Below are 25,701 nucleotides of genomic sequence, written 5' to 3' on the forward strand. Positions count from 1 at the left end.
ACAATTTTACAAACATAAATAGCTTGCTAATCCAGTGTGCTTCGTATTTTGAAATTTCCATTGTACAAATTTAATATTTTATAACAGTAAAATTTTTCACTATCTTCCCTGAATTTTATATTCATAGTCGATAGAGGCGGTTTTTTTTGGTAGATGGAGTGTTTTGTTTCATCTGACGTTTAAATAATGACAATATAATCTAAAGTAATAATGTTCAGTAATATTCTTGCATTATAAACGGAAAATAAACTCCACTAATGGTTTTAAAAACACGAAAGTTAAATTTTAAAATGAGCAGTTCATCCGTTCCAAATGGATTCAACTGAAAGTATTATTGTTGTAATTTTTTCTCAAAAACATTCATATTTAAACACTAAAGGAAGAGGAATTTTTTCATTTCACGCTGTTTTTAAGGTTTCGGGCATTATTTTGCAGAGAACAAAACTCGTCTACGGCATTAATTGTATTTATTGATTTGTATATGTAATATAATATAAAATATGTAATAAAACTTTTATTAATGATAATGATGATCGTAAATGAAATTTACCAAATTTTGCCGACTATGCAGCTTAATTATTTGAAATCAGATAATGACAAATCAAATAACAGAATATTTTATTTAATGATTTCATTTCAAAATTTTCCTACTTGTGTTGTATTTCATAATCGAATTAAGGCAAGAAAGTGGTTTCACTTTTTTTCTTGATGCGATTAAATTGTTTAATTACGCAACGAGTTTTAATGTAAAATAATTTACAATTTGGTTTATAAAATGGAAAAATATTGAATGTGTGTAGTCTTGAGTTATTTTTTTTACTAAGTAGTGAAGTACTTTTATTTTTCATGCGCATGCATCTGACTAACGTGTGTCAAATTTATTTTCATTTATTTTATAATCTTACCAGAAATTATAATGTTGTTATTTTAAAGTGAATTTTAAGTTACAAAGAAATTTTTCCAATATGCCCACTTAAATAAATGTAATTTTTCAATTCCATTCAACAAATTTCTTGTTCAGAATTTATAGTTTTAGCTATTATTAAATATTTGATGGTGTTTTTACTTAATTTTTAAAAATTAATTTATAAATATAATGTAAATAAATTTATTTCATATGTTTATTGCAGTTTTAGAATTCTTTAAAATTAATCTTGATTATTCTATATATGTATTGTAGTATACTGTGTCTTACCGAAATTTCTTTTGTTCAGAAACTGTTGAATATTTTCTTTGTATTTTATGAAAAATAATTTAGGTGAAATTTATTGCGTTAGTGAAATTGCTGCTCTTTGTTCATCATGTAGTATGCTTTTATTATTGAAATTGTGCTTCGTTTTGCAAATTTTGAAGAAAAGCCATGATCATTAGTTTTCAAGTTGAATTGCAATGATCGATGCTAAAGTTGAAGATGATATAAGCGTTATACTGCAGACTCTGTCCTATGGCAATGGTGATTTGTTGAGGGAACTTTTGCGTTCCGATTTTCAGCATTATGTGCATTGGCAAAATGAATTTGGCCAAACATTTTTGCATATTGCTTCGAGCGTGCCCGGCAATTCTTGCGTTAAAGTGCTCCTTGAAGAAGGCAGTGAGTTTTGTTTGTTTGTTTTCGTTGCAGCATCATAATTGAATGGAAATTTCAAATTACATAGGTGAAGTCAATGCAACAACGCACGTCACTTGTGGTAGTAAAGTATGACGGGTTTTAATTATATTTTTTTAAAAAAATAATATTCTTATTGTGATTAAACGATTGTAGACTCCACTGCATCTCAGTGCCGCTGGAAACGACGTGAACACTTGCATTTTATTAGTTCAGTATGGTGCTGATCTTTTTGCCAGAGATTCTGAAGGAAATACGCCACTGCAATGCGCCCAGATGCAAAATTTTAAAGAAGTTTCCAATTATTTATTGGATGAGATTGGTATGTTTTTTTTTACCAAAAACGTGAACATTTTCAAAATTTGTTTTTTCTGTATTCAAGAAAAGCGACGAATAAAGATTACGGAATTACAAGACAGTGAGCAATTATAGTTGTGGAAAGTTTGACGAATTATTGCTTTTAAATTACAAATGTTCAATCTAGAATTGCACGTTGCTTGTATGAAGGCCGATTTGAATGAAACGGAATTTTTGCTCAAAGAAGCGGAGTCCAATTTTATTTACGGTATAGTGAACGAACCATTGTTGGATGGATCGAATCTTTTGTTCAAGTAAAATTGCAGTCAATGATTTTTTTGAATTGATTTTCTTTTTTTTTGTGTCTCATTGATCTATTTTGCAGAGTGTGCGAGGCTGGATTAACAAGAGTGGCTGAGCTTTTGATCAAATTTGGATCTGTTGGTATTGTTAATGCTGCTTCGTTCAATTCACCATTGCACATTGCAATCACTGCTAATCATGTAGATATAGTCAAATTGTTGCTTAAAGTAAGTGTCAGTTTTTTAAATATTATTTTTAAGCGGCATTCTGATATAATTATTATTGTTAAGAGCTTTGAGTTTACAATCTTTTTTGGCGCACAATTTAAATGAAGTGGAATTGATAACTTTTTGATGATAATTTGAATTTTAATTCAACAAAAAAATAGAATTAGCTGTTTTCATAATTTGTCTTTGTAAATAATGCAATTTATGATAATGAGCTAAATGAAACGAGAGTATATGTAATAAAGATATGCCACAAGTATACAGGACTGCTTGTTTGTTTGTTTAGCTTTAGTTAGTGGGAAAATGTGCTTTTTGTTTTTTACAATTGTGTTGCCTTGGGCATGTTTCAGTTAAAATGACGAATGATTTAACTTTTATTCAATGAATATCAGGTATGAAATGAATCGAGTTGTTGTTGTTGTTGCTGCGAAATCGATTATTAGAATTTGTTGTTTCACATTATCAATATTTATTTATTTTGTAGCATTTCCCTGAGTTGGTGCAAATGAGCACCAGTGGTAAATGTTTGCCAATTCATACTGCTGCAAAAGTGGGCAATTTGGAAATGGTGAAAATTCTACTTGAAAATCCATATCCGAAATATGTGCTGAATTCGTACATGGTCGAGAATTCGGAATGGCAATACAGAATGCCATTCGACGTGAACGCCGTGGATGATGGTCATCGTTCGGCGTTGCTCATCGCAGTGGAAGCCGGCTACACTGGGCTTGTTGAATATTTGTTGCAGTTTCACGTGGTCGCGCGTCCACTGAGTGGACAGCAGTTGTTGTTGTCGCAAAACTCGACCGCCGCCCCACTGGCTAGTGGGGATGTATTGCAGTTCAAAAAGTTTCGGCCGGTTCAAGCGGACTTGAGATGCGCCAGCGGTTACACGGCGTTGCATTTGGCCGTTCTGAAAGGCAATGTGGAATTGGTGAAGCTGTTGGCGAAACATGGTGCCGACTTGCAGGCACCAATTTCCGGCACCGCTTTGCAATTGTTCGACAACAGTGGTGAAGAGTTGAGTGGCGCCGCCGGTGCTCTGTTGCTCGCCTGCTCCAAAGAGAACACAGCGATGGTTGATTTGCTGCTCAAAGTCGGGGCGACTGATGTCGACAACAAAGTATTGGCTTATTGTTTGGCGTCGTCGAATCGAGACACGCTGGTGACGAAGCTGCTTTCGCGATTGGTATTTCCGGATCCGGAGTTTCGGGTAAACAAGAAGGCGGTGAACGTCGACTGGATGTTCCAAGTTGGGCGTGGCAAGCCGGTAGCGCCGAGCGCTCTTTACCCGTCCACAGCGGTCATGCTCAACTGGCACGGATCGCATCTCGGTCGGATCGAGGACCACTGGCTGGCCAGTGCCGCGTTGCAATTGAATCCCAGATGCAGGCCAAGTCCGACGGGCGTGCTGTTGTCGGCTTGTTTGAGCGCCGCCATAACGCGCATCGACGTGTCCAAAAATTCACTGTCCACTTTGCCGAGGTGCTTATTCCAGCTGCCGTCGTTGCGCATTTTGAACGCATCGAACAACAAGATCACGTCGCTTGGTCTTGAAAATGACACCTCGAATAAGAGTTTTGCTGTTAGCTTGGAGGATCTTTATTTGGAACGAAATTTGCTCGATTCCGTCCCGTCTGTTGTGTTCACGTTTCCCAATTTGGTCACGTTGAATTTGGCCGACAACAAACTGAAGCATCTGCCAAACAATATGTGGCAGTGTGTTGCACTGAAAGAGCTGAATTTGGCTGGCAATCAGTTGCGCACATTGCCAGCTAAAACTGCCAACACTGTAAATTCTTCATCGTCGTCATTGTTGTGCGCAACTTCTTCTTCTTCTTCTTCTTCATTAGCTGCTTGTTGCTGCTGTTGCTGTTCAGCGAACAACAGCAGCACTACTAGTGATTATTGTTGCTTGTCAGATTCGGATATGAGCTTTTCCAGTGAGCAGAAAAGTTCCGACTTGACCACCACCTTAAGTCCGTCGTCGGTGTCGGTGGTCGACGCGGTCAGTGTTGAATTTGCCGACGAATCAGTGTCGATTCGACAATTCAATCGGCACAGTCTTTGGCCAAAGCAGGCGGAATTGTTGAAACTGACCGATGACAGTTCAACCAAAGGCGACCGTAACTTCAGCTTGAGCATGTTGAATTTGGCTCGCAATGCGTTCGAACAAGTACCACAAGCGTTGTCTTGTTTGGCGCCTGCGTTGACCAGGCTCAATTTGTCCCACAACTTTTTGCAACAACTGGGACCGATACACTGCTATCCGTCGACACTGAAACACTTGGACGTGAGCCACAATCGCGTCCAACATTGGTTCACCGTTAAGAGGAAGGGATGTTTGGATACGAGCCACGAGTCACGTTCCCCGTCCAGAGGACCACCGCCGCATTCTAGTCCAATAATTAACAGTGAGATGATGATTTTTGATTGGATTTTAAATTCATTTGTTGCGTTTGCTTTTTATTTCCATTTTTAACACGCATTTTGAAGAATACAAATTGCAGGTCGACGTTCACATTCAGTATCTAGGATGCACCATCGTCTTTCGGCTGGAACTTACGAACGAAGCAGTGATAGATCTCCTTTGGCTACTGGTGTTTGCTGTGCCCACCGGCAGCACTGTCGTTTGATTAATTTGAGAACGTTACTGCTTGCTGATAATTGCCTGAAGAGTGTGACATTTTTTCCAGATAACGACAATGAAAAGCAAGCAGAAAACTTCGAATCGAATTTATCCGGTCTTAACACGCAAGAGGTATTCTGTTGTTGTTGTTGTTGTATTCATCTTGTTGTATGTGATAAATAGCCTACATCAACACGCAGAGTGTTTATGTAGATAATTGAATGGAATGAAGTGAAATTTTTAGAAACGATTAGCGTTGATGTTTCCAAATGTTTCAACGTTGGATTTGGCTCGAAATATGATTGTTAATGTGCCAGTGTCGATTGCATTATTGCAGTCGTTGGCGGTGCTTAATTTATCGGAAAATCGTCAAATTGCTTGCTTGCCACCGGAAATGGGTTTGCTTGGAAAATTGTGGAACTTGAATTTGACCGGCTGTGGCTTGGACGAACCGTTCAGCAGCATGATCGAGTCGAAAAAGTGCAAAACAATCGACATCATCAGCTATTTGAAATCCGTTTTGGAAGAGTAAGCTGAATTCAGCCAGCAAAAGCTGAAATGTTGTTGATGATATTATTTGTTTGTTTTTTCTGTTGCCGTCTACCTGTGCAGTTCGAAAACATATTCCAGACTGAAGCTCATGGTTGTTGGAGTTCAAGGAATTGGCAAAACTTCGTTGTTGGAACAGCTCAGAGCTGAAGGAATCGGACCACGACGTCCAGCACAAGAAGTAGTAGTAGACCCCATCTCTCTCTCTCTCTTTCTTTCTCTTTCCAAAGATGTTTTTTCTTTTCTTTTGCTAATTTTTTAATTAATACCTGTTCAGGGATGGGCTAGACGAATGGGTAACAAGACAGTTGGTTCAAAAACGGCGTCCGGAATCAACATTTCAACCGTTGGCGTAGACGTGAACGAATGGACTTATCAGCCGAAAAGGCAAAAGGGTCGCCAACGTCCTCCAATCACTTTTCGTACTTGGGATTTTGGTGGTCAGGTGATAATTTAATGTTTCTATTTTCTTCTATTCAATTTTCACTGTATCATGCATTGCAGAGAGAATATTACGCAACGCATCAGTATTTTTTGTCGAAAAGGTCCATCTATTTGGTAGTATGGAAGGTGAGCGATGGTGAAGCTGGGATTGCGGAATTTACCCAATGGTTGATCAACATTCAGGTAAATAGACAATTTGGCATTTGTCGTACTTGGTGCTCATCGAATATAATAATAATGTATATTCTTGGCCTTTATTTATTTATTTACTTTATTTATTTATTCTTGGCAGGCACGGGCGCCGAATTCTCCCGTAATTATCGTCGGCACTCACGTGGACGCCATTCGCAGCAACCACAAACGTTTTCCGGCCGAATATTTGGACAAATTGCAAACTACAATTCGAGAAAGGTTCATCTCCATCAGCGATCCGGACAAGCGAGGCTTGCCTCGAGTGGTCGATTCGATAGCAGTGTCCTGCGTGACCAGAGAGCAGATTCGCACGCTGTGCGAGTTGATCTACCACACCGCTTACGAATTGCGCACCCCCGGCTCCAAGGAACGTCTGATTGAGCAGCGTATTCCATCGTCGTACGTCGCTCTTGAGGAAATTGTCACCAAACTGGCGGCAGAACGGAAACAAGCCGGACGGGAGCCGGTCATCAATGCGGAAACATTTCGAAACAGTGTTCAAGAGTTGATGCTCAAGCAGACCGGTCGATCGTTTCGTGATACTCATGAGCTCAACTTAGCCGTCGTATTTCTTCATGAAAATGGTCGTTGATTTTTTTTTCTATTGTCTTTTACATCCAGTGGCATTAATTAATTTTATGTAGATATATATATACATATTTGCCATTTTGTAGGCGTTCTTTTGCATTACGATGATGCAACGTTGAAAGATTTGTACTTTTTGGATCCTCAGTGGTTGTGTGACGTGCTAGCGCACGTAATTACCGTTCGTGAGATAAATCCATTTGCTAAAGGAGGTATACTTATATGTTTGTTGTAGTGTTTTATTTATTTATTTAGTTTTTGGAATTCAATGATAAGGTCATTTTAAACCCCTTTTTTGAGGTTTAATGAAGGTGGACGATTTGAAAATTTTATTCAAAGCCACGCGTCTATCTGTTGCCAACATCCGCAGTTATGCGTTGAATTTGCTACAAAAGTTCGAAGTTGCGCTAACCTGGGATAACAAAACGTTGCTCATTCCATCACTGCTACCTGATGAGTATCAGTTGCGTGCTGGCTACCCTGGTTGTAATGTGAAAGTGAGAACAGTTTTTTTTTTGTTGAAAAAAGATTTCTGGTGTTAATCAATCTGTTCAATGTGTTGATCGTGTGTGTGTGTGTGATTTTGTTGTCTGTTTCGATTGAAACGGCGTTGAATAATGAATGTGAATATTTTGAGATGAAGAGGAAAGAGGTTTTTCTCTTCTTTTTCTCAGGTTCCAGTCAGTGCGAGAATTGAAGACAAGAAAGATGATCATTGGTCGATTTTGTCCACGCAAGCGACTGTCGAGAGCTGCTTGACAAGCATGCAAGCCAACTTGTCTATTGTTGATAATGTTGAAGGCGGCGATTCATCTGAATATAAGGTTGTTGCGTTTCACGAAAACGTTCAGCAGAGTATTCGACGTTTGTACGTGATGTTGTATTTTCCGTCTGGATTTTGGTCACGTCTGATTACTCGAATTATTGGCGACGATAAAATTGCCGCCATTTTGAACGATCATTATTTGCACGTTTCGCAGGCCGAAGATTTCCCTCTGGTGGAACAACTGTCGCGTACAGTGTTGGCTGACAACAAGCTCGAATGGCGCCTTTGGCAAACGGGTCTGGAGGTGAACGTGTTCGGTGTGACGTTGATCAGCGTCAAGGAATTTTTGCCGCTGGCCCAAGTGCGGGATGTCGACTATCGGGACGTGTCGATGCGTTACAAGCAGGATACGTTTTGGAGTGTCGTCAACGCGGACCAGTCGAGTGTGCTGGAACTCTACTTTCCCCACGTCAGCTTCGAGATTGTCCCAACGTCCAGCGGTCAAGAGGCGAATTATTTGCAGTCCAGATTCACGTTGGCGACCAATCGTAAAGCAGCCATTCGTCTGCTGGCGTTGACGGTGGAAATTTTGGACACTTTGCTCGAAGATTGGTATCCGAGTTTGGGCACGCGTTTCATACACACTTCCGAAGGCCGGTACTTGGTCACACGTCTTGTACCTTGTCCCTGTTGTCTGTCGAGTTGTATGAATTTGTCTGGTCAATCGGTGGAAGACGACGATTGGACCGTATTGCCGAACAAGAAGCGATCATCTAGCAACGTCACCGACGCTGCGGATTTTTCCACCAATACCAGCGAATTGACAACGTAAGAGAAAAAACCCAGAAAGTGATACTTCTTTTTTTTCAGTGCACTTACAATCGATCCTTGTTGTAGTGTTGCAGCTGCTTTGAAAGAATTTGAACAAATGATAGAGAAAAGCAAACCACGACAGCATCCGGATGATGATGATGATGACAACGTTTCCACAGATCAGCAACAGTCCCTGTTGGAATGCGTTTGTTGTTTTACAGTTGAAGAATGTATTCACGCCGCCAGCGAAGCTTCTACTGTCAAATGTTTCAAGCACGGCGCTCTTTCTCTGGGCACAGTGGCACCAGATACGGTATTGAAAATTACTTGCTATTTTTAATATGGATGGTTGGATTCTGTTTTGTTGTATAGGTTTTTCTCGATTTGTCCGATGGTCAGTTGATTGTGCCGACCACAGTGAAAAGAGGCAAAATGCTCGGTCGTGGTGCTTTCGGTTTTGTTTTCAAAGCAACCGCTAATTTGAGGGTAAGTGCTGCTTGACTCATGGGTAAAATGGCGAAGTTGGAATGTGTAAAATGGTAAATTTAATGAAAAAGAAAAACTTTAGAATAATGACGACTGCAAAGACGTAGCTTTGAAAATATTGCATCCTGTCGATCCTGGCTTTGGAGCGAAAGCTAGCGCTTTGGCTGCTTTCAAAGTTGGCAAAATTGGAGTAAGAAAAATTTGAAATAATGTTTGAAATTTGTATTTTTCAAGGCAGCATCGTCGAAATGGAAACGTGATCCTGTTCAACACGCTTGTCGTTCTTATTGTACGGCTCGGCAAGAGTTGAACATTTTGTTGAAGTTGAAACATTCTTGCATTGTACCGTTGGTTGGAGTCTGTCCACGGCCGTTGTCGCTTGCGTTTGTTCTTGCTCCTCTTGGTTCGCTGGGCGCTTTGTTGATGAACTACAGGCGTTCAGGTGCTCGAATCAATTGGACATCTTTGCAAGAGACCGCATTCCAGGTTGTGATTGCCTATTATAGTTAAAATGCGAGAGGCAGTAGCGATACTTGTATACTTACTTGTAACATTTGTTGTAGATTGCGAAAGCGTTGGAATACCTTCACCGAAGTCATGTTATATACAGAGATTTGAAATCGGAGAATGTTCTCGTTTGGCACTTTCCCCCTCCGTTCAGTTTGTTGACTACTGTGGAAGTAATTGATTTATTTATTTCAGCTTTTTTTTCTTCTTTTGAAAATTTGATTATAAAAGGTAAAGCTGGGCGATTATGGTATTAGCCGGAATGCGTTGCCTGCCGGTCACATGAAAGGCTTTGGAGGAACTGAAGGTTTCATGGCACCGGAAATTATGCGTTACAATGGTGAAGAAGAGTACACGGACAAAGTGGATTGCTTTTCTTTTGGCATGTTCTTGTATGAATTGTACACGCTGCGATTGCCGTTCGAAGGGCAGGAACAAGTCAAAGAATACATCTTGGACGGCGGACGTCCGAACATATCGGTTAAAGTAAAAAGTGTTCACGCAAGCCGCTTGCGCAGCAGCTGAGACTGTTATTTCAGGATATTGCATATCCGTGCAATTTTTTGGATTTAATGATCAAGTGTTGGTCACAACAGCCTTCAGAACGACCATCGTCTAGTCAGTTGGTATCACTGACAGCGGCACCTGAATTCAGTCATCTTCTCGATGTGGTTTCGTTAAACGATCCGGAAGTTTATTTCACTGTAGGCGAAGCTTTTATAAGTGAGTTGTTTTTACTTGTGTCGGTTTGTTATTTGCTTTCTTATTTTTCGAAAATTTTTCTTCTAGATGACAATTTTCCTGTTGCGGATGAGAATATGGCTTTGGAGGGGGAAATTTGGATCTGTCGCACCGACGGTCAAGTGTCCATATTATCTTCGGACGGTGGCAGTTGGTTTGAATATAAAGTAGTAAAGGGACAGAGATGAGTTTATTTGTTTATTTATTTCTATTCTTTTCTAGAATATTACTATTGACAAAGACACGTTCGTTGCTGCGCTTTGTTTGGTCAATGATTTCGTTTGGGTGGCTGATTTGACCGGAATGATACGAATATATTGGTAATAACAACGGATATATATATATATATTCCAGCCAATTAAGTTTATATGTTTTTTTTTCAGTACAAAAATGTACAGCGAAGTGATGAAGTTTAGCATTGCTAATTGTGTCCAACGTCCAGCAGAATGGAATGGGGTTGTTTCCCAAGTGCAGGTTGAACGTGTTCATTACGTTGAGAAATTGGATTTGGTCGTGTTGTCCGTTTGCACACCACCTACGTTGATTCTTTGTTCCTCAGATCCACATTCCAGTGAAGCGCTAGTCATAAAATCTGTTCATGACTGTTGCACAGAAGGCAGCAGCATCCTCTGTTCAACGTTCTTTCCTTCAGCAACAGCTGATGGGTACGTTGATTGCATTTTGCTTTTTATTAATGATCTTTTTTTTAATTGATAATTCATTTCTTGCAGTGTTTATCATTTTTGGGCTGGACGCAGTGGAGGTAATATTTCCGTGTACAGATTGCAGAACAGAAATTTATTTCACGTGGAATCATTTTCACATCGTACAACATCTGATGATTATGACTCTGAAACTAGCCAGTTGGTGTCCAGCTGCCATAGCAGCCGTTACATTTGGTCTTATTTGTTTCCAGGCAAGTAAATTTCGATCATTAATTTATAAGAACCATTGGCCATTGTAATTTTTTTTTGGTTTTTTTTCAAGGCAGTGTTATTTATCAATGGGAAACTGAGACGAAGAAGACCGTTGCCAAATTGGACTGTTCTAAACTTGTGCCATGCTCAGAAAGTTTGTACACAATGAACGTCGAAGAGCGTTTGACTCGTAAGATTGCAGATTTATTATTTTCAGACGTTTTTGTATTTTAAAATTTTCTTTAAACCCATGCATTGTTAATTTTTGTAGCTAGCTTTTGCCAAGTTAGTGCGTTGTATTTGTTAGAAAAGGAAGATTGCTCTCAGTTGTACGTTGGCACCACTTGGGGAGTGATCATTGTTGCCGAAGCTGATCAAGTAAAAGAAAATCTCCAAAAAATAAAATCAATTAATTAATTAATTAATTAAAAGGTAATAATCTCTTCTGTGTATTAATTTCAGTTGAAACCAATAACAGCTTTTCGACCGTACGTTGAGGATGTTCGTTTGATCGCCGCTTTTACAGCGGATAAACGGACTGCAGTCAGTTCGGCAACGCACCAAGCAGCGTCGTCTACCGGCTCAGATCGAAGTGCCAGGCATCAGTCTGCATCTTCGGAATACGCTCAAGGAACAAAATGCAGCGGCGGCAGTTTGCCCCCCTACCAGGAACGTAAATCGTCGCTAGAAACTGCCGGCACGTTTTCCGCCTACAGTGGACGCGGTCCACTTTTGGTCACCGTTGGTCGAGGCTATCGTAGCTTGATTAGTCGTTTTGTTGATTCTTCATCCAGCAAGCCGGATCCCAAATCCAACTCCTTATTGGAGCGCGATCATTTTGCAATTCTCTGGCGTACTGACGACTGGACAAACTTCTAGATGCCGATTTACCCTATATATATGTATATATACATATATGTATTTTATTTGCTCGTCATTGTTTCATTAGTTTTTTTTGAATTTAGTTAAAGGAATTTTTTATTCCCGTGACACTTTAAGCTGTTTGCTTGGTGTCCTAACTTCGTTGTTAGTTCTTACTATTATTGTTGTTGTTGTTGTTGTTGTTGTTGCTACTATTTTTGCTGTTGCCGTTGATATTGTTGTCACTTTTTTCCCGTATGTTTGAAGTTAGCCTTTGATTTTAGCTCTAAAAGTCAAAGTAAAAGCTTTTTGATCCACGCACCATTATTAAGGTAGTGCAGAGACGCGGGCATGCACACGAGAAGTATGAGTGTTTTTAAGTATCATTTCAAGATTTCATATCTAAATTTGCATACACTAACAGCTTTTTGCAAATCAGGTATGTATTTATGAAAGTCACTTTGAAGGTAATTTTTTAAAAACATTTTCCACGATTTTTTAATCTATTCAAGTTGTCAGTAGTTGTGTAAAAGTTTTTCTATCTTGAAACAGACGATATGATCATTCCCCCCCCCCCCCACGTTATTTGCATCTGAGAAATGAATTTAAAATTGGTCTAATGTGTTGTAATGACTGTACATTTCACAGAGTTTCGTTCATGTTATTTGCTTTAAGCGTTAAACTGACTTACTTCTAGAGGCATTTAATGAAATTTTGGAAGCAACTTGCTGAAAAACTACAACTTGCTTGTACGAATTAATTCATCTGATTTTTCAAGTAGTTCAAGTGTTTTTCATATTTCCTTCTTCATTCATATATTATAAAGTACCATACTGTGAACTGTTTTTTCTAAAAATTTGCTTAATACTGTTGTTGAATATTTATATTTAGTAAACTGTTCACCGCTTGCAACGTTAAAAAAATAAAGACTGAAAGAAAATATGATGTCTCGCGCTTGCTGAAGAGCAGCACCATTTGAATCCTGCAATAATGAATTCAACTCCACAGCTGCTGATTGATGTGACGACGATGATTTTGAGCTTTGGAAAATTCCCAGTTGTCGAAAAAGCGTAGGCCGGTTAGCAGTTCAATATCGTGCACTGTTGCCGTGTGCGTGTACATATATTCTTCGGACGTCTGAAATTACGAAAGGAGGAAAATAGAAGTGAATTTCTAAAATTCAGAATTATGCTTTCATAGATGGGAAATAACGACTCTAATAATACAGCAATGAAAATGTACAGAAATGGGCAACAAACAAAGTGATGTGGCTTTTCGTGTCACCTGACAATTTTGAATCTGTTTCCGGTGTGGTATGGCAAACGACATCACTTCACTGTTCCCATCGCAAACGTTATCATCGCGCCAAGGTTGATCACATCGCAATAATATCAAATAATAATGCGTAGGAATGACTGTACTGTGGATTTTGCTGTGTATGAAATTAGGAAAAAATTAATTTTTTTAAATATTAGCACATTAATTTTAAATCGGTTGATTTGCGTACTGTTTGTCGATCAGCTCTTCGTGATCTGCTAATCCATCATGATCATAGTCAAAAATTGGACCACTAATGGCGACCAAATCACCATACTGTTTGCTGTATTCGAGAGTTTTACTCAAGACAAAATTCCAAATTCCTAAAATTGCCCTGTCATTGTTGTGAATTTTATCAATAGCTCTGGTGCGAGTCATACCATCGTAAAACGTTTGGTACATGGCACTTTTAGCTGAGTAAAGGACAGGTAGGAGGAAATCGCTTGTTGATTTTTGTGCAGAATCTGAAACAATAAATCGCTTGATAATATCTTTGATTTTTTGTAGATTTATTTTACCTGTAACAAACGGCAAGATTGGATACAAGGAGATGCCAGCTTCGTGCAGCATGCTCTCGATAGTTTCCTCTTGACTGCATGTTAAACTATTTTCGAGTGAAATTACGGTGCAAATTGTATGAGCATTCGAGGCAGTTTGCATTTTAGCTGTGATTCGAGTTTCAATCATTGATGTGTAGTGCATGTTATTGTCTCGCCAAAGCGTAAAACCGCAACCGTCAATCCAACATAAATTTTCTTTCGATTCTGAACAAACGTTCACTCGATAATTTGCAGCACAGTTTTCGGAAGGCAGTTTCTGAAAAGTGTGGATTTTAAAATCCACTTTTCTTTTATTGTACGTTAATTGACTGCCGCTTACAATGTTCGTGCACAACGAGCACCGTGATGCGTTTGCGACGTTGTATTTGCATTTTGGTACTTGTTTCACTGCTGGTGGATCCAATTCTGGAGGATTAATTTGAATCTCATGTAGTGCACCCAAGGTCCCGTTTGTGGAAGCTCGGGATTTCAGTTGTAACAAATCTGAGCAAATTAATTAAGTTAACTGAAACTGTGAATTAGTCTATCAAGCCTTAGTAGTAGTGGTCACAAGATTACCAGCAACAAGATTGTAAATTTCGACGTTCTTGAACGGCTCTTGCACCACATAACCTTCCTTTATGCTTGGTCCTGTGCTGACAAACAAAGTGTGCATTGTTGGTATTCTGAAGTCAAAACCATGATCGCCTACCACTTCCCAACTCTTGTTTGTTCTACAATAAATCGTACGTGTTTATGCAACAGTGCAATGCAATGTAATAATGTGTGTGTGTGTTGCTTAATTGCAGGCAAAATATCGTTTTCCAACTTTACTTCCAAATCTGAATTCCTGCATTGCCATCAAGAACAAGGTCGCCTATTCTGTTGCTCGAGGAAAAGTGCAAACGTTTTGGTACATCCATTCGATTGTAGACTCGGAATTCCGGTTGACATTGCAGTAAGTTTTCAGCAGTTTGCACACTGATGCCTTAAATATTCGTTTTTTTAAATGTCTCTATCTTGCACTTGTTCAAATTATAAATTATTGCATGACAATTAAGCTTACAAACGTACTGGAATTTAGAATCATAATTCTTGCCACTGGTCCGCTGAATACTTCTATTCCGTTCATATTTTCCTCACCGTTGAAATATTTCTGCACACTAACTTCTTCCGGTATCATCTTTTGCATTCCTACGGTAAGTGTTAAAGCTAACCTTTTTTTCAACAACAACATGCAAATAGAAACATGCACAATCAACAATTATTTATTTATTATTGCACACATTCTGGTTGTTGGTTTCCAGAAAATAGGATTCTCAAGAAATTATCCATTACATGTTGTTCCGTTTGTTATTTTATAATTTTTTTTGATAAATGATCTTTCTTATGTTTAAATTTAGCGTAGCATTAATTTTGTTTAAATTTGAGAACAAATTTCATCATACCGTGATCAGCTAGAATGATGACGTTGACGCAGTCGATTAGATCGTGCGTCTTTAGTTCAGTGAAAAGATAATTTATTACAGAATCGACGAACAGCAACGTATCGCTCAGCTATATTGGAAAGGTTCTATTCAGTGTACAGTTTTAGTGTATCTGATAAAATAAAAAAAATACCGCTTCAGAGTCTGGCCCGTACGTATGTCCATCTTCATCTGGTTGGTTAAAATACACATTGATTAGAGAGGGCCTTTGGTCGTCGGGAAGCTGAAGCCATTTAATCACTTTGTCAATTCTGTTTGCGAATGGTAGAGATGAGTTGTATTTTTCTGCATATGTACCATTCATGTCTGAAAAGACAGGAATGCAAAATTAGTCCATTGAATAATTCCACAATTCTCTTCTAATGAAGTTACTTTGAATGTATTTATCTGAGCCTGGCCAATTGAATGGAGCAGCCTTCATTCCATTTTTCATTACAGTATTCCATATCTGAAAAAAAAAATTTTTTTTCAAGTTTCTTTTTCAATTTTAGTTTATTTGAATGTTGGCATTATTGCTAGGTGATGTAGGTTTTTGTTCAACTGTTCAAAAACGTTCGTGAAACGGCATCTATTTGTTTGTTATAAAAGTGCGACAAAAAATAATTTGATCAGTTTTACCGGTTCTCCGAGCCACCATTTTGGATTATCAGAATGCTTCATGGTGAATAGCTGCTCTTCAGCAATCGGTGAGATCGTTTTGTCTAGCATTCTGTTGTCTATAATTCCATGCGACTCTGGATACAGTCCCTGAATGATGTATTTTCAAAGTTATCAGATTTAATTTACTTCATTTCATATTCATACCGTTACAATGGTGTAATGATTTGGAAACGTTTTGCTCGGGTAGCTTGCGTACATAAACGGTGACGTGGAACCACATTCGATTAATTTTTGCATTGCGTTGGTTTTGTTCCGTTTTAAGTAATCGGCGCGGAATCCGTCCAAAGAGACCATAAGTACCACGGGAAGATCCCAACTTGAAAAAAAATCATTGATAGTTTGTAAAATGGAATAGGTTTTATGAAAAAGAAAATAAATAATTATGTGCCATTTGTATTATGCTAACAGCTTTCACTGATTTCACCTTTTGCTGAGCAACTTCAGTTTTCTTCTTCTTCTAATACCCCTGACAGTTTTGGTACGTTTCTCACAAAGATGATGAATTCTGAAATTGTCTTCGATTCAATGTTCCAATAATGCATGCAGTATGAAAAATGCAATGCAGTATTGTTTTTGTTTTCCAAATTGAAGCTTGAATTCAAAATTGCTTTGTTGACGTTGAAACATTTCCAGTTATGGCAAGCAGTTAGTTGAAATTGGCCAAAAAACGACGTTGTTGCAACGAAGGTGATGCATCTTCTTGAAAAATATCAATTGATCCATTTCAATATGTGCTTCACAAGCAAAACTATTTTGTGTTGTTGCTGATAAAATTCAAATTCAACTATTTACACAAATCATAAGCGATAGAAGACGAGGAGGAGGAGGAAAACATTCCTTTATCAAACGTACAGATCATTCAAGCATTGTGTGTATGTATGTATGCAGGTAGTAGCTGTACGATGTATCATCTATTAGCAGTGGACATTGAACGTATCAAAGATGTGAAATCTCTTTGATACACTAGCATAGTCAACTCATTTATAATTGATCATGATAATGACAGATCGATCAGAGACAGAACTTACTGTTTGGGACAAATTCTTTTCCTGTTGCAAACATCACTGTGCCATCTGTCTGCAACTTCCGGAGATTGGGATTTTCTTGAGGTAGCCACACAAATCAAGGCAATTAGAAGCGCTAACGGGATCAAAATTGCCAGACAAACGAGCAGCCATTTTGTGCGTGACATTTGCCAGTTGTGCGTTATTGTTGCACTTCTCATCATTTCCAACGGTGCGGTGCCTGAAAATGCCGGCATGTTATCGTCTGGAACAGTTGCTCAGAAGGAAAAGCTGGGCAAAAAACAATTTCAAAATTATTTATTGCATTCATTGAGAAGTGGTGGTCTCTGAAGTGGAGTGATTTTCTGAAGTGAGCAGCCAGTCTTCGTGAGTTGGTTAATTTCTCGGTGATGTGCTTGCAGGCAGCCGTCTGTCTAGGTGTATTGGTGGAAAACAGCACTTTTTGCTGTTTGTTCAACAAAATCTCTGACGAACAGCAAGCACCTCTTTCTTCTTCTTTTATTCGTTCAAAACATTTTTCCAATCTTTTTCTTGTTGTCCAATCAAAAGATAAATTGAGAAGTATTTTGTGTTTAATCGATATAATGAACTGGGTGTTGTCAAAATTGTCTTTCTTATTAACTGTTTTTTGTATCTTTTTTTTGTTACATGCTTCTTTGGTTTTTCCCATCAAATTCAGTGTCAAGGAAGTTTTGTCTTTTCCAATTGTCCAACTCTTGAACTTCCAAATCTCACCTGCTAATAACAGTACTGGTTTCTGAACTGTATTTATATTCTATTCCAAAGCAGATGATCAGCGTACATGTATATGAATATTCATCATGCACAACAACCATAGGCATTTTTATCGGCATTTTTCATGCATTTAAGCTGTCATTTACACTACCTGTTGATTTGATTTTGGTGATTCTGGAAAACTTTTTACAACAAGTATTTTGAAAATGTGCGCATTAAATGGGCCGTATGTTTCACAAATTGACACAATCTATCACAAGTGTTTTAATCACCGCTAGCTTGAGGCAGTGAAAATTGTTCAAACCAGTGCACGTAGGCTTGTTTTACATTGTTGTGCCTAAATGAAACACTGCCCAAAAGTGCAATCTTTAATTCCAACGCTACGCAAATGATATGCCGTTGGTTTTTTTTTCTTTGCTTTTGCTTCTGCTTTTTAGGTGCTCTATGAGTAATATGCTGTCTTTGTTTGTTGTTGTCGAAATGGACAGTAGCTCAGTAATGTGCATTAGATGTCTCGTATTTTTTTTTAATATTACGCTTTAGCTAAAACATTTAAAAATTTAAAAACAAACGATGCGGGTGTAAGATTTTTGTTGTGCAATGCAAACTTCTGCCATTGCAAATAGTCAGTTGTTTGCTAGTAAAACAATTCAGCGGACCTTTTGATGTTGACAAATGAGAAAAGCTGTAATTTAACAGTTGCATTATAAGCGTCTGTCATATTGATGACATTGTCATCACTGTCAACTCGTTCAAACTATGAAAAATGCAGATAATGTTATTAGGGAAAATTTATTATTCGTTTTAGTTTTTGTTTGTTTAATCTTCGATCAGTGTAAGCTTTGCTCATGCAGAATGATGTTGCTTGCTTATTTATATTTAGGATGCGTTGTGAACAAAAAATTGAAATTTTTTTCGGCATATTTTGGAATATTTTACAATTTCTGTGGTTTCAAATATGAAAAATTATCAATTCACTAGCGAATTAGACACACGTTTAGAAGCGGTTGCTTTTGGTGTCATGGTGCGTGACAAAATTGCTTTACAAAACACTTGCTATTATTGGTTGATTGTTGTTAACAATTTGGGAAATATTAGAGCAGAAAAGTGAATTATTTCTATTATTGTAAAATTCAGTTATTGTAAATTGATTTCAAAATTAGCAATAATAATTATTATTATTTAGTTGCAATTTTTAATGAACTACGTTTCAACGGGTGATGGTGCATCCTCCTCCTCCTCCTCCTCCTCTTACCTGATCAGCTATTTATTCTCTAAAGTGAAATAGGAGTGTGATTGATGAAAAATCAACAAAACCAGTTGAATACTTTTTCCAAATCTTGATCAAGTTTTGATGATAAGAGCACAACGTTCGGATACTGCTATTAAGCAAACATGCTAGTTTTGTTTGAAACTGATTTCCATCTTTTGAAAATTTCTCTCCCCAAATCTTTGCACAGTTAGTTAGCCCAGCTTCAGCATAAAAAATAGAAAGAATGAATAGTTTTTATTTTTTGTAAAAATAATTAATGGTTTTTTGAAATAATTAATTATTAGTTGCTGATCAACAAATGCTGCTTTGTCAGCAAATGGACGATAAATGACCGGCTGTTGATTGTGAAGCTAGCAATTGTAAAAGTTGAAGGTTTGCTCATCAAAACTTGTCAAGTGGGAAATGCAATTTACATTTTTCTTTACCCACCAGCTTCATCGTTTATTGCAATATATTTGCTCAGCATAATTGAACAAACAAAACAAGCAAACAAATATTGGACTGCGATCAAAGTTCATTTGCAATAATCGATATTAGCATTGGTTTCTGAAGATTGTTTTTTATTATGAAATTTCAACTATTTGGCAGCTTTTGTTCAATTTTTTTCAGTTTAACCGTTTTTGAATTGTTGAACGAGTTGACGATAATTTTTTATTGTGTCAAAGAAAACGCTCAACAAGTAATAATTCTTGTTAGAAGTGAAATAAATATCTGTTATTCGTGCATGCAAATTGAAACTCATTCATTCTCCCGTGTTAGTAGAATCTGTTCAAATGTAATCCATTTTTATATCTCAATTGTATTATCAGCCACAAATTTGAGAAATTAATTTTCACATATTAATCTCATCATCAGATTATTTGTCATGTTCAACAATCAGCCAGATTGCTTTGCTGATCAGTGTGCTATTTATATGAAAAGAATGCTCAGTTCATTTTTAATTTGTCGTGCAAAAATTAGCTTTCTACACTGGGAGTCATCTTTTATGAGATTGCTCTTAAATCGTCAATTCGGTTCACCGACAGTAGCATTGAGCTTACTGATCGATTGTATTCCTATTCATATGTGTATGTGTAATAAATGGAATAAATTCAGATGTAAAGAAAATTTTTATAAAAATAAAGTTAAAAAATGATTTACTTTCTGTTTCGAAGCTGCTAGTGTTGGCATTCAATTGCATTCTTCTAAATAATAAATGATGAGGCAAAGATATAGATGCAGAAATTAGAATATATGTGTGAATATGGATATGTTAAATTAAATTTTAAAAAATTTCAGCTTATCAGTTTTATATATTTGTATCAAAGAATGAAAAAAAATAGTTTTTATCAAATCAAGTGTTTGATTTGACGAGAAAATGCATCGGTTGTCATATTTTTCTATGAAAAATTGACAAATCTAGTCTTATTTACATATTACTCGCGGCATTTGTTGTGTTGCATTTTATTATGAATTGTTCGGCTTTAGCTGTTTATTTATCAGTTCAATCATCCGAACTCGATCAAATGCGCAATGCACGTCGAAAAATTGTTGAAATAATACAAAATGCACGTTGTTCAATATCTATACATATACACATTTTATTGTATGTTTGGTTTGTTTGGGCAATAATCAAATCAGGCAAATCAACCAGTGTTGTTAATTATAACGTCAAAAATATGACCTTTCTTTTAAAAAAATTGTTTGTTCCATTTTTTAAATAGAGAATTTCCTAAAATGTGTAACAATTTGATTGTTATTGAAAAATTATAATTGCTCTTCATTTGATCATTAATCATAATTTGCTTTTGTAAAAAAATATTAGTTTGCAGTTTAATGATGTAACAAATGGTAGTGAAAATGGAAATGAAACATTTTTTGAAAACTGCACATAATAATGTTGCTATTCGAGTTGTTAAAGTGTGCATAATATTGCTAATTTGGTTTGCCGATGAAATTCATTTCCGCATTTCACATATTTGTGTGCAATTAATTAGTGGTTGAGGAGAATAATGATTGGTTTCGTTGATACATTCAGAGAAATTTCTGTTTTGAGTTATTTATTTATTCATAAAAAAGGTTGGTTGGTCCAAGAAAGTTTCAATTCAATTCAGTTTGCCATTTATCGTCTGCATAAATTGTGATTCAACATGAATTAATAATGTAGCATTTTTTGAATAAATATTTCATGACTAATAATTAAGATATTTTGCATTTTATCAACGGTGGGGAATAATTGCTAAATTTCATAATAGCACAAAGTGTGATAAATATCCGCAAGCAGTTTTGTTGGGTTAGCAGTTTCTGTGGGATATAATATGCAAAATTTCATTTTGTGCATTTCAAGCTCAGTCAGTTACGAGCTCAGTTTTTAGGCGCTGCTGGTCTTGGTGACAAAACGATGGACGTATCGAAATGGATGAGCCGGTTGAATTATCCCGGCCCAGCGTTGGAGCCACATGAAATGGAAATGTTTGTTTTTAATGTTGGAAATAACAAAAAAAAAATAAACAGCTTACCTGAAGCTTTTCACATTTTTGTCCGTTTAGAATAGAACATGAAAAGCAGTTGCATCCATTTTTGGAATTTCTATTTCACCACGTCCATTCGCTGCAGTATGTTCAGGTTTAAAGTTCTTCTCAGTTCTTGCTTTTTTTAATTTTATTTTTTGCTATGTTTTTGATGCAATCCGAATTTCAACTGTTCAGTTGTTTTTAGTTTGTTTTATTGAAACAAACTGAACGAGCGAATAAAATTATTGTAATATATATTTTTTTATTTCAATTTCCAGAGTTCAAAATATGAAGTATTTACAAACAAGCAGCTGTTTAAAAGATGCTAAAAAAGAAGCAGATTGCCTGGATGATATTGGTAAATAATAATGAGTATTATTTTTGGTGTTCTGTTTTGATTTTTCATATTATATACTATTATTGTTCAGGCCAAAAAATGGAGAAGGCGAAGTTCGCGACTGCGTCGATGGACTGCCATTTAACGCTTGCAATGGATTTGTATGAGAACATTTTTGAAAAAGCGAACGAAATTGATCAACTACTTGAACCTGTACCGAATGCATTGCAATTATCGAACGACTGGGAAAATTATTTTCCACGGCTCTGGTAACAGAGAAGCAGATCAAACAGTTATTACACAGATTACTGAAATGCGTTTATAGCGAAAGTTTTCATCAAACAGTTGAACTTTGCGTGGTTGCTGAACAGGAGAACAATCTTTTGAAGCGTATTATGGAATTTGACCCTGAAAATCATTTCGACAACGAGTATAATCAACTATGAAACTTTGATTTATTAAAAAAAATTATTCATTTAAGGATCAAAGGTATGTGGCATGAAATTTCCGTTAAGAAATTCGATGTAAGCTTAAATTTGTTATTTTCTATTCAAAATGTCTTGCTAGCTGTTTACACACTAATAATAATCGGTTTTTAATAGCATGCTTTTTTTGAATTTAAACAACAACACATCAATCAATTGAATAATAAATAATACTCTGCGTAAAGAATAATAAATCACTACTTTTCAATTTATTAATAATAATATTATTATTGCTATTAATTTGTAAAGCTTTTGCAGGAAGTTTTTAACTTAATAATTGGCACTGATTTGCCGATTTGTGGATTTTTGAATTGTCCATTCGAAAAGTATTACACTGCCGAAGTTTGTGATTTTATCACTGCTGAAATATCCAGACGTTGTGCAACAGCAGGCAGCAGCAATGCAAGTGTTTCTTCGATTGGGTAATATTTCTGCTTCAAATTCTAAGTTGTGAACATTAAAATAACAAACAAACAATTATAACGATCACTTTCTAAATTAAATAAAAAAAATGCATTTCACTTCTTTTTTAATTGGGCAAATATTTTGGAAAGTTTATTTTTTTTGTTGTTTTTGCAATGCAGAAGATCGTGATTTTTTCCAATTTTACATTAACATTTTTTGTGCATGATTTGGCTTAGTGGTTTTTGATTTACTCCCATCTAATACATTACACATTAAATTTATAGCGTATGGATTGATGAGAAACTGAAACATCGTTATTTGGCTTTTGTTTCAAATTTTTTGCAAAGATCAGCAGTGGAACACTCAAAAGCAGGCAATGCACTTGCTTGCTATTTTGGTTCAGTGAAAAATTTATTAGAAGAAAACATAAAACAGAATGTAAAACTGACATTACTGTGAGGAAGAAAAGTGAATAATTGATTAATTACTGTTTCAGCTGGAGAATATAAATAATCTTCTTTCCAACTGCAAAACGCTACACAATCTCATAAATGATGTCGAAAAGAAGCTGTCTGAAGTGAGTTAGTTCAATATGAATTTATTCGCCTGATAAATAGTGATAAATTTAATTTTGATATCTTATAACGGTGATAATTTTCTTTTTGATTTCTTTTTTGCATATATTCAACATTGCAGATGTAAATTCTATCACTTTTTATAGGAACGATGTGTTTTCGAACATTTTTCAAATACGAATGTATTTTGTTACAAGGATTTTGGTAATTTTCGTATGAAGCGGTCTTTTGATTACTCAAAACAGCTTCGTGAAATTAACTATGATTTTATAAAGTGCATATTGAACTTAGTTTTGTCTTTGGAAAACACTATTCAATAGCAGTTTTATTTTGAAGATCTGTTACTGTCACCATACCCTACAAAGGCGCAACAACATTCCACGCGAATTCTGCATGTTTTGTAAATTTTTTGATCATTTACTTCATTTCAAATAACCTGTCTCGATTAAACGATTATTCTTTGATTATTATAAATTTGATTCTTTGTTTATTTCCTATTTTTATAGCCAGTCACGTTGGATACCACTATTCGCAAGATAATTGAATTCAGCTTCAACAAAATGTTGGATGAGACACAGTCCTACGAGAAAGGTATTCACAAGTGTACATGCATTTTTTCAATTTTCAACACTGTCTATATCGAAATATGAAACAATTTATTTCAATTTTCATTTCAGCGTTAACTTATGCTGTAGAACGGTGTAAAGCAGCAACTGACGAAATGAAGCAAAAAATTGCAAAATGTGAAGAAACCGTAGAGTCGTTGAAGAATACGACTTTTTTGGAAAATTTGTAAATAATCAGTTTCTACTAATAACAGTTTCGCATTTTCCAATAGTCAAATTTCATGGATTACGGCCAAATCGAAAATGAGAATACACGACATTAACATTCCATACAAAGTACGTAATATTTTTCACTAACGCGCACCAATGGACATTTTTACAACTTGAAAACAGTTAATATTTTTCATATGTAAATTTCAATAAATTGTGTGCTTTTCTCCAGACTGTTTTTTATTTCTGCAATTCAACTGAACCGAGATTTACTTTCTTACTTTATCAATTGAATACACGATAAAGTTCACTGAGCATCGTTTGATTTTAATCAATCAATTTATGAAACTAAAAAATCACATTTCCAGAAAAGTGCAACAAATCACTAATAGAAATGAGAATTATTCAAAACAAATAGGAACAAAAGAAACGTGCAAAAATTTCTAATAATATGCAATCTATGATTGTAGGCGAAAATTGGAAAAAGAAATGGCTAGCAGAGTGAAAATTTACAGATGAAACGAATAGATCATTATGCAAAAAGGCCGATGCAATCAGATATCGTTGCAGATAATGCTCATCTATCAAGCGGAAACAATCAAAAAATTGCATAAACAACTATTACATATTTGAAAGATACAGTAAGGCATAAATGAAAAACAGGAACAATTCTTGTTAAAATAAATTCCCTTTTTCAAGTGAAAGTTTTGATAGATTTGCTGTAAACATCAATGACACTACTCCACATGCACATTTATTGAACAATTACTTGTCATTACTTTTTATTTCGATTTCAGTAAAATTCTATTTTAAGTTAATTCACAAAAAATTTTTCACGAAAATTGCAAAATTTCAAGGGCTACAGATTTGGTTATTTTTGCGAAAATCGGCGAAAAATTTGTTTTCCAAATTTGGACTTTTTTTGATTGTAATAATTTTATATTGATAAAAGATTGTATTTACTAGAGTATCATCCAAAACCAGCCAGCAGGTGTGGAATAAATTGGCTCTAAGTTTGCGAAACTGCCTAACTGAATACATAGAGAAGTCGCCCATCAGTAAATCTCTTTCAACCGAAGCAGAGACTATGAATTTCTGCACGTGAAATATTTTTGACATCAAATCTGACAAATTTCTACTAATGTATCTTTTTTACGATCAACTGAATTGAATTTTTGAAATAACCGCTTTTAAATGATCATTAATTTCTGCGAATCACAACGTAAGCGTTGTAAGTGTTTACTTTGCTAAAAAGTAAACATTTCATGGAATGTGGTGCCCATTACGATCTTTTTTCATTTAATAAACTTCCCATTTATACCAAATGTGTGGCTAATTGAATTCACTTTCGCTATGAAAGAACGATGCAATGACGATTTGCATAATTAGCATAATATGTAGTCGCCCAGGGTGAACGTTTATTACAAATGTTATGAAATTAAATAAATTCACAATTCATTTCAAACTATTGGGCTCATGCATAGTATGTATTCGAATCTGTAGAAGAATCCAGCAGTTTGTACGGTGAAACATATTCCATGCTTCACAGAAACTACGGCATATTGTAAAATAATTTTACGATTATTCCAAACAATTATTTGGCAATTATAGGTATGTAAATATTTAATAATCCGCAATTGATGATTTTTTGAGAAATGTAATGAAGTGCCGG

General features: G+C 36.1%; 5 protein-coding genes across 5 annotated transcripts; 4 read left to right on the plus strand and 1 right to left on the minus strand.

The window, feature by feature from the left end:
- Nucleotides 1–1,389: 1,389 nt before the first annotated feature.
- On the plus strand, nt 1,390–11,941 carry Tsp_08122 (putative kinase domain protein). Its single transcript, XM_003373481.1, has 27 exons — nt 1,390–1,591; nt 2,091–2,217; nt 2,289–2,433; nt 2,918–4,251; nt 4,378–4,847; nt 4,944–5,194; nt 5,307–5,590; nt 5,693–5,792; nt 5,889–6,056; nt 6,116–6,238; nt 6,348–6,831; nt 6,922–7,044; nt 7,133–7,329; nt 7,507–8,426; nt 8,469–8,724; nt 8,784–8,897; nt 8,980–9,087; nt 9,132–9,383; nt 9,461–9,577; nt 9,636–9,890; nt 9,944–10,127; nt 10,194–10,312; nt 10,368–10,465; nt 10,529–10,810; nt 10,877–10,908; nt 11,334–11,440; nt 11,525–11,941. The coding sequence occupies exons 1-27, from the start codon at nt 1,390–1,392 to the stop codon at nt 11,939–11,941; spliced, it is 7,269 nt and encodes a 2,422-aa protein (XP_003373529.1).
- Nucleotides 11,942–12,919: 978 nt separating this feature from the next.
- Tsp_08123 (ectonucleotide pyrophosphatase/phosphodiesterase C27A7.1) lies at nt 12,920–16,220 on the minus strand. The gene is made up of 13 exons (XM_003373482.1): nt 16,071–16,220; nt 15,885–16,013; nt 15,639–15,714; nt 15,400–15,572; nt 15,228–15,336; nt 14,854–14,991; nt 14,614–14,767; nt 14,359–14,513; nt 14,120–14,283; nt 13,759–14,056; nt 13,431–13,704; nt 13,136–13,355; nt 12,920–13,060 (listed from the first exon to the last, which is right to left on the minus strand). The coding sequence occupies exons 1-13, from the start codon at nt 16,218–16,220 to the stop codon at nt 12,920–12,922; spliced, it is 2,181 nt and encodes a 726-aa protein (XP_003373530.1).
- A 2,424-nt stretch (nt 16,221–18,644) lies between these two features.
- On the plus strand, nt 18,645–20,036 carry Tsp_08124 (conserved hypothetical protein). The gene is made up of 5 exons (XM_003373483.1): nt 18,645–18,758; nt 18,873–18,965; nt 19,244–19,398; nt 19,569–19,638; nt 19,920–20,036. Exons 1-5 carry the CDS (start codon nt 18,645–18,647, stop codon nt 20,034–20,036), a joined length of 549 nt encoding a protein of 182 aa, XP_003373531.1.
- A 371-nt stretch (nt 20,037–20,407) lies between these two features.
- Nucleotides 20,408–22,061, plus strand: Tsp_08125 (hypothetical protein). The gene is made up of 4 exons (XM_003373484.1): nt 20,408–20,596; nt 21,286–21,410; nt 21,730–21,809; nt 21,880–22,061. The coding sequence occupies exons 1-4, from the start codon at nt 20,408–20,410 to the stop codon at nt 22,059–22,061; spliced, it is 576 nt and encodes a 191-aa protein (XP_003373532.1).
- Nucleotides 22,062–22,183: 122 nt separating this feature from the next.
- Nucleotides 22,184–24,049, plus strand: Tsp_08126 (conserved hypothetical protein). The gene is made up of 9 exons (XM_003373485.1): nt 22,184–22,218; nt 22,270–22,312; nt 22,532–22,695; nt 22,963–23,116; nt 23,175–23,255; nt 23,400–23,457; nt 23,590–23,648; nt 23,760–23,844; nt 23,931–24,049. Exons 1-9 carry the CDS (start codon nt 22,184–22,186, stop codon nt 24,047–24,049), a joined length of 798 nt encoding a protein of 265 aa, XP_003373533.1.
- The last annotated feature ends 1,652 nt before the right edge of the window (nt 24,050–25,701 follow it).

The sequence above is a fragment of the Trichinella spiralis genome (genome assembly GCF_000181795.1).
Source record: "Trichinella spiralis strain ISS 195 chromosome Unknown Scfld6, whole genome shotgun sequence".
Classification (NCBI taxonomy): Eukaryota; Metazoa; Nematoda; class Enoplea; order Trichinellida; family Trichinellidae; genus Trichinella; species Trichinella spiralis.